The sequence below is a fragment of the Rhipicephalus microplus genome, chromosome 3 (genome assembly GCF_043290135.1).
Source record: "Rhipicephalus microplus isolate Deutch F79 chromosome 3, USDA_Rmic, whole genome shotgun sequence".
NCBI lineage: Eukaryota > Metazoa > Arthropoda > Arachnida > Ixodida > Ixodidae > Rhipicephalus > Rhipicephalus microplus.
This window is the reverse complement of record NC_134702.1, coordinates 25,135,229-25,144,337: the sequence shown is the minus strand read 5'-3', so window position 1 is coordinate 25,144,337 and position 9,109 is coordinate 25,135,229. Positions and strand designations below refer to the sequence as shown.

The 9,109-nt window shown below is 45.2% G+C and overlaps 1 protein-coding gene across 1 annotated transcript in view; it reads left to right on the top strand.

Moving 5' to 3' along the window:
- Positions 1–369: 369 nt before the first annotated feature.
- Positions 370–9,109, top strand: part of LOC119163324 (high-affinity choline transporter 1-like) — a 23,238-nt gene continuing 14,498 nt past the window's right edge. Inside the window, exons 1-2 of the mRNA XM_037415299.2 lie at positions 370–604; positions 7,756–7,863. Coding sequence (XP_037271196.2) covers positions 370–604; positions 7,756–7,863 — 343 coding nt within the window. The remainder of the gene's footprint in view (positions 605–7,755; positions 7,864–9,109) is intronic.

Genomic DNA, 9,109 nt, shown 5'->3' with positions numbered 1-9,109 from the left:
TAGTTGTTATGTCTCGGGCAAAAACTTTCTGTTCTACATGAAAGATATGCTGGCCCACTGAAATCACTGTAATTCATTCAATTACTTGCAACTTAGCTTTGAATTGAAGACCAAGCAAGAAAAAAAAACACCTGTGTTCTCATTTTTATGTTTTTTTACTTATTGAAGAAGACATCATTAATCGTTCAACAATAAAAACTCGATTCATAAAATTGGTTCTGCTCGATGTGGCTTTAATGATATTGCCACTCGCGGCTATGCTTATCCCGAGTAGTGGCTCGGTCTTTTTCAAACATCCCCAAACCCGTATAGGCATAGTGTCCAGCGCTTGTTCGAGCGCGCGCGCTGAGAAGAAGAAGAAGAAGTGTCATGGCGGTGCACATCCCGGCAGTGTTGGCTGTGCTGGTGTACTTCATCGCCGTAGTGTGCGTCGGAGTGTGGTCGGGCCGCAAGGTGCACGTCGTCAAGGAGGAAGGCGCCATGTCGGTGGTACGCGAGGACCTGCGACGCAGGAGGCCGCAGCAGCAGCCCAAGCGCTTCCTCCACAGGCTGTTCCTGGCCGACAGAAGCATGTCGCTGGGACTCGGCATCAGTACCATGACAGGTGAGTCCTGACCACAAGTACCCCGTTGCAGGGCGTGGCCACAGAACACCTAGAGATATGGCGTGGCTTTTTGACGCGGTGCCACACCCTCTCCTAATATAGAGCTTCGCGCAGCCACGTGACGTCTCTTTTCATATCATGGAGAAGGGGAAAATATGGAGAGGCCATGACGTCATATTCGTGAAGCCGCCGCATGGATGGATTGGATGGATTGATATGGCTGTAGCCTTCAGATCTGGCGGCGGCCAACGCCACCAAGCCGCAATACTTAGTGAGCCAAAAACTAGATTTTTTTTCTCTTTAAATAGTGAGGTTGAGGACTCGTACTTTGCAGTGAAGGGTTTAATTTTCACTCGTGCCTTGACTTTAGCCACCAATCAGATAACCTCCTTCTAGTTAATTCTAGCCGCTTAAAGTCTATTTTGCCCGCCCTGTCCCTAACCCCCAGTGCTTTGAAAAACTTTGCGCTAACCTCCTGAACTATAGGGTGAAGCCCTTTACAGAACATTATCAAGTGTTCGGCAGTTTCCTCTTCCTCTCCACACGCACTGCATACCGCGTCTACCCCTTCATATTTGGCCCGATATGATCAGCTCCGCCATTGGGAACACGGCCGCAGATATTGTCTCACTTACTTGTGTAGGACGCAGTTGCACTAAGACCCATGACTCTAATACATTGTCTGAATTACAACGAATGCCCTTGGCTTGCAATACTTCCGTCCTGACCTTAATCAGTAGAGAACTACCCCGAGTATTATCATAGATCCTTTCCTTGGCAATTTCCTGCTTAAAAGTTCGATAGATATCTAGTGCGGACTTCTTAATCATGCCCATTCTCCTCATATCGGTTTCAGCTTCCTTCACATTCTTCTTAACCAATAATTCTTTTTGGTTTGGCCCCTTGCTGTTTTCTAAGTATTTACCGGTCAGTGGTTCGTTTCCTCCATTTTGTATCGACATTCTTGTACAAGTAGCTGAATACCTTCCTAGTCCAATGCTCCTCCCCCACTTCTCTCAATCACTTCTCAAATTTTACCTTGCTGGTAGCTTCCCTGCCCTCAAATGATGTCCATCCCATATCACCTTGTACTTCCTGATTTGGTGTATTACCGTGAGCTCCTAAGGCAAGCCTACCTGTTCCACGTTGCTTAATTTCTAATCTTGCTTGAAATTCTGATCTCATGCACAAGACCGCATTGCCGAACGTCAGACCAGGAACAATGACCCCTTTCCACATTCCTCTCACAACATCATACCTATTGTAATTCCACAGTGCCCCGTTTTTCATCACCGCTGCATTCCTGTTACCTTTAGTCGTCACGTATATTTCGTGTTCCCTCAGATACTCGGTCCCATTGCTTATCCATACGCCCAGATATTTGTATTTATCTGTTATCTCTGGCGTGACCTCCTGTATTCGTAGCTCACTACCTTCGTTGTCATTGAAAATCATGACTGCTGATTTTTCCTTACTGAATCTAAAATCTAACCTGTCTCCCTCATTACCGCAGATGTCCATCAATCTGCAAATCTTCCTTGTTGTTGGCCATTAGCACTATATCATCTGCGTACATTAATGCTGGTAGTGCCTGTCCAACGAGTTTTCCTTGTTTGAAGAAAGACAGGTTGAAGCCCAGTCCACTTCGCTCTAATTTGGCCTCTAATCCTTGTAGGTACATCATGAATAAAAAGGGTGACAGAGGACACCCCTGCCTAAGCCCCCGTTTTACCTCTGCAGGCTTGGATACTTGTTTTTCCCACTTTATAACTGCCTTGTTACCTTTATAGATATCCTTTAAAAGATTAGTGACTCCACCTTCCACACCTAGTGTGTCCAGTATTCCCCACAAGTCCTCTTGAACCACGCTATCGTACGCTCCCTTGGCATCCAAAAAAATACTAGCCACAGGGGCCTGTGTTTCTCTTCTGCTGTTTCGATTCACTGCGTCAGTGAGAACAGGTTGTCTTCCATCCTCCTCTGTTTCCGAAACCCATTCTGCAGTTCCCCCAGCACCCCCTCATCCTCTATCCATGCCTGCAGTCTTTCCTTTATAATCTGCATCGCCAGCCTGTAGAACACTGGTGTCACTGTTATAGGACGGCACTTGCATCCCGAACACCCGCACTACCTCCTAGCGGAGAAGCAGAAAACACTTCGCGATTTCCGGTGTCCAGCCGCCGCAGCGGCCTTATAAGCGGTGTTCTCTGCCGGCAACGAGTCAATCCTCGAGTGCTGCTTCTTTTAATTTTTTTTTTTAGGGGCGAAGCTCCTTAAGGCGTGGGCTGTGCGTCCCCTGTATGTAGCCACCTCTCGTTTAGTTTTTGCAGTGTTCACTAGATGGCGGTACCATACCTTGTATGTAGCCACCTCTTGTTTAGTCCTTGCAGTGTTCACTAGATGGCGGTACTTGTAGCTGATGATGAAAAGATGCAAGATGTTATAAACTAGACGGCAGTACTTGAAGTTGATGACGAAAGATGCGAGAAGTTATAAAATGGGAAGGATGTCACATATGGTGCGTGTCATTTGTGGAAGGCAATCGTATGATTTAGGGCGGCGACGTACGCTAGGGGGAGCGTTGTAATACAATCAAGTGGGCAAAACGTGGGGAGGATTCATGGTTTACGAGGTTTACCTTCAGAGCTTCGCCCACTCATCATCATTCACTTCGTGGATATGGCGGCACTTTTTCTTTTTAGAAAAGCTGTGCGATACCCAGCTGTAGTGTATACTCGGTGCGAATCGCGTGCACAGCCAGATGTACCTGGTGGCACGTACTTTTCACGTATGTTCGCTTCACTGCTGATGGCAAATTTGCATGCGGAGCTCTCGGCTGTACGCTCCATTGGTTCTTACTGAGAACACATGCGAACTTTCGTTTTTACTGGCATCGTGTCGCGTTTTTAGAAGTTGTGTACTTCATAGGGAAGGACAATAAACGTTTCTTGTTACCCGTATTCACAAACGCTCCTCCACTCGACCCTTCACTCGAAACGCTCCTTAAGTGGCGTTTTCCCATTCACAAACCGCCCTTCACTTGAAACGCTTCCTTCACTTGAGAAAATCTTGAGCGTTTCCTCGAGATTGTCAAGGAAGCGATCGAGCTACCTTGAATCGTCCCTCGATGAAATATTTGCGCCAGCATCGCGTCCATGGCGGAGCCCGTCCCGCTTTGACGGCGTTGATCGATTAATTTGGCTGCCACCGCCGCGTTCTTTCGACAATGACGGTGCGCGTTTACTACGGAGCTGTCTTCGAACGGTTCAGCAACGGCTACTGTGTGCCGGGACAAGCGGGCGTGGTGTCAAGAGGAGCACTCACCAGTGCCGTGATGTGTTGCGTTCCGTGCATGAGCCAGTGGATTACCTGCCTTCGGGTGTGCGTATACTCTGCGTGCGAGTGCTCCGTGACTTACTGCGGATTCCAGTGCTTTGAAGTGTTTTGATGAAGCTCGCACACCGCATCAGTTCAAGCGTAGTGCGAAAGCTTGACAAGCAAGCAGCATAGCAAACTTTTGATGCGCTGGGTTCACCGTACTTTAGAGTGGCTTCCTCTTCGGTGAACCTTTGCTGCCCTAGCCGACATTTACGACGAAGCACACCTCCGTTATACGACCATCTGTACCAATGAGAAGGTAAGTTTCCCTGTGTTTTTTTATTTTTTTTTCTGCTTCGGTCAGATTACTATTAAAGACAGTTTAGGAAAAGCACAACACAATACATTGGGCGCAATGAGTGTGCTGCTGTAGCTACTACGCGTGAAACATAGCTTCCTTATACAGTGCGTATGCAGCTCATAATACCAATGAACAACCAAGTACACATTTAGGGGATCAAGCAGATGATCATGCTCTGTGAAACCTGCATGTACGCAAAAGTGCGTCGAGTGTCGTATGAAAACGCAAACATATGAAATATAAATACAGCAGATACATAATAAGATTGTTTTTTTTAATTTAACCCCATTCCTACACCCCGAAGAAGAATTGATGGCTATGATTCTGATTCGTGCAATTGGATAATGAAATTATATACCCATATGACTGGTCAGCTGCCCAAGTGCCTGAGCCAAACTTGTGTCAAAATAGTCAAACCTCAATACTTCAACCATGTCTGTTCTTGAACGCGAGATATACTAATGAATGTGTGCACAGCTAGAATTAAAGAAAAATGCGGCTTTTGTATCCAAACTATTATATTTTTCTAATATTATTTCTTGCCTTTTTTGTGCAGGGGACCAGCTGCCGACAGAAGAACACAGAGAAAAGGCCTCCTAGAATCTGCCGTATTATCAATGCATTGCAGAGTTTGTACGACTGTATACAAAAGCACAAAAACAGCAGTGAATGCGTGCAGCTACACTGCATTAGGCGCTCTGGTGTCTACTTCCTTAATCTTATTTATGATGTCCTCCGAGCTCGTACTTTATCTTTACAGTGTGTAGGTTGCATATGGTTGATTGATGAACACTTTTCATTCGCATTCTTATGTTTGCCACGTTGCTCCTCATCAGCCACATGTAATAAAGGTGCATTTGTCATTCACAACTTCTGTTTTGTTCATTTATCAATACATAATTATCGTCGTGTTTGTCTTTTCATGATGAGACAGGACTGCAAAAACCACTTCTTCGATTCTACAGGAAAGCAGTTCTAGGAAAATTAAACTTGTTTTATATAAAGCAGCACCACTCCTCTTCCACGGAACTGAGATGGCGTGGTTCTAACTGGTAGACCTCTAATGATGCAGCAATAGTGGATATTTTATTTACAGGGTTCTGACCAGATGTATCCGCGATGACTGCAATACTCTTGAGCATTTTTCACACCGCTTTGTTGCACTGGTCTTCAATAAATCAGCAGAATAATATACGCTGCTCTTGACGACACTTTTTTGAAGGCTGAGAGAACCCACAGGATAATTTTTAAAACTGAACAGCGCCAAAAGTCAGACGCGGCTTCAATTTTATGATTTCCAAAAAAAATAAAACGTCCCCTATAATTTATGTTGTGCCGGAACTTTGGAATGCAGCACAGACACCACGATCCTTTTCAACAGGTATTTCCAGTAGTTATATTGCAAATAAAATCCAAAACATTAGTGCGAAGGTCATTCATGCACTAACGATTGTGCTTTTGAGCATGCAGATGAAGGAGACGGGAAAAAAATTCAAGACGTTGCCGCTGTGTGAACTTGGAGACGGAAGCTACACAAATTTAAAGGTTACTTCTAGGTGAATCTGTCAAATTAGGCACATCCACAAATGCAGGGCAAACAGAAAAACAATGCAAAAACAATAACTTATTCCTTGGAAGATTAAAATGTTAAAGTTGACACACACACACACACACACCAGTCCCTGTTAACCGACTATATATGTTACTAAACGAAGAAAACAACTTTAAAATGTATTTTTCGCCAATAGTGACAGAAAGGCACACGATCGCTTTTCCTAACTTGCGTAGCAGTCTAATTCGAACGCTTAGCCACGAGTATAACATGCCTAGTTTTTAACGCTACCCTGGTATAACCTTGAATATCAGTTGCGAGCAATGTCTTTGAAATTTCCTATTATACGCAGAGGAACAACTACGAAAGCGCCACGGTGAAATTCGCAGTAAATGAGAAAAATAAACATTGCACAGGCCCCTGAAATTCGGAACTGTGCACGTACTCTCGTAGCGAGAATGAATTTACGTACGAGTAATCCTTACACATAATACGGTGGTGAGTGCTAAAAGCACGCCAACATACTGTGATATATAGTAAAAAATACTCATTCCACCGCGGTATACATTCGGTAGCTACATTAGTGATCAGAATGCTCTCAGCAAAGCGAAAGTAAACAAAGCAACAAACCTTCTATTGCGCTTCCTGTCATTACTCACGTAGTTCGTTAGTCACCCCGGCAAAAGTAGGCTCTCAAACGACACATACACAAACACTACCGTAAACTGCAAATAATAGACGCATACAAGACAAAATAAAGCAAGCAGGTAGACACGTTCAGCAGCAGACGAAATGCCATCAGCTGTTCGTTCAGCTGCCTGGGTTTGACTTTTGCCAGACTTGAAGGAGGGTTTCGCTAACTCTATCAAAACAAGGCTTAGGGAAACAACACTACCACTCTAAATGCACGTATTTTGCTGTAATGTCAATTTAGAAAAAAAGAATAACTAGAAAAGGCGTTCTCTTAATGTGCATAAATAGGCATTTCTTAAACACAATTACGAATACTCTCGTTATCAGGCGCTTTTCTCCGCGCATGCAGTTCACTCAAGTAAAGGGAGCATTTCCAAGGCCTCCCTTGGCGAAGGAAGTGTGAAGGAGCGTTCATGAAACGCAGCGGCCCCTTGAGTGGAGGAGCACGCTCCACCTTGACTTCGTCAAGTCGAGGGGAGCCCTTGAGTGAAGGAGCGTTTGTGAATACGGGCCTAAGTGTGTACGCATCGTACGGTGTGCGCGCTCGCTGCGTGTTAGTTGTGTGCGCACTGACAATACACACTTTACGTGCACGACCACGTATACAATACAGCCGTGCCTTCTTACCGACGTGAAGTACGTCAAGTACTAGGCTGGCGTTGCACGGAATAGCTGCGAAGCAAGCTCTCAAAATCGTGCATTGCCACACTGGCACTATATACGAGCAATGAACTGCTAATCGGCCCGTAGATCGGGAAATGTGGCTAAGAGAGAGAGAGAGAGAGAGAGAAAAGGTTTTGAGGTGAGCAGAACGCGTAAGTCACTGCCGGGCGAGTGCGAATACGATGATGCAGGGGCTGAGTGATTTCCACTCCGACACGTACCGGTAATTTCTGTGCCGTTGCACAAAAACACTCCACGAAGTATTTGTTGAATAATTACCGAAAGCATTATTTGTGTTAGTATTCGTCATTCACCCATCGAACACACAGTTTCACGTTGGGCTGTCACCAGCTATGGTTTCACCGTACGTGCATAAGTCGCTTTTATTTTTACGAATACGAGCCCCATCGATACCTAACCAATACCTAAATGACTAATGTAATACCTAAATACCTAATACACAGATGTGTAATGTGACACCAACATATATAATGACGCTATAGTTTCGTCTGACTGGGGTTCTTTTATTTTTTTTTTCTGCTCCACCATTGTTCTAATGTGCAGCCACGTGGGTTGGTGGCGGCTATCTCAACGGAACTGCCGAGGCTGTCTACACGCACGGCGTAATCTACTGCCACGTCCCAATCGGTTATGCCATCAGCCTTATTCTAGGTGAGTGGACACCGCTGCACTGAGATTCTTAAAACACTAAAGTGAAACAATTAAATTGGTTCAGACCGATAAATTACACTACGAAAACTCTGCTGTCGTCAATTCAACCACCATAGGTTTATTAACGGATTAGAATAGACGTGAAAAGTTTCACTTTGAAATTTTCCGCTGCAGCCTTCCGATGACGACTTCATCGATTTCGAAGTGCTTTTTCGTATTTTGCCTGTGTTGGCTCAACGAAATTTTCTGAAACTCGATATGTTACGTCTCTCGCTCCCTCAAACGACAATGCACGTCATTTCCTGCGATTAGGAACTCCGCGAGTCCTAGCAGACGCCGTCAAAACATATGACGTCATGGTGTTTGGTGCGGGAATTTCGAGGTGGGGTCGCCACCCGCATCTTCTTTCTGCGCGTTCGCTCGCTTGCTATTTCTCGCAACAGACGTGGTGTTTTTTTGGTATGGTGAAAAAATAAGTTACCGATGCAAAAAAATGGTCTTAAATCTCCCTAATTTGGGTCATGTAGTTACCATATGGTATGTGCGTGTGCGTGGTTCATGCGTCAGAATAGTGACCAGGCTGATTCTGGATGACTGCCAGTTGGGCGTGTTGGTAATGGTTCATGATGAGACAAGCGCAAAAAATACACACACTCAGAGAGGACACAGACAAGCGCTTAACACATGAAAAAGGGCCCTTTGTACTAGAAATTACATTAAGGATGACTGCCAGTTGGGCGTGTTGGTAATGGTTGGTATGGACACAGACAAGCGCTTGTCTGTGTCCTCTCTGAGTGTGTGTATTTTTTGCGCTTGTCTCATCATGAGGCTGATTCTATTTGACATAAAGTTCTATGACAACGTACTCACTAAAGGCTTCGCAATATGACACCGAGCTAAACAGCATCGAGGTTCACAATCTGGCGTGCAACTCGTACCATGGTTGACTAATAATTCCGTTGCAGCATTCGTTTCTTTCGGGTTTCGATATAGCGAAATCGGCACTCTCGCTTGCGCTTAACGGGGCATAATCGACTGGAGAGAATCTATATGCCCGTAGCTACGTATTACACCAGCACTAGTGTACTGGAGTGTGTCATTGTAGAATCCGCCATCTTGTCGAATCTGATTGGCCCGGAGTGCCTCAATGGCCTTTCTGACTGGCTCGCAATGCCGTACGTCAGTACAAAATATGACGTCATTATGTCTCGCAAATCAAGCACGCTCTCGCGACAGTTAAGGTGGC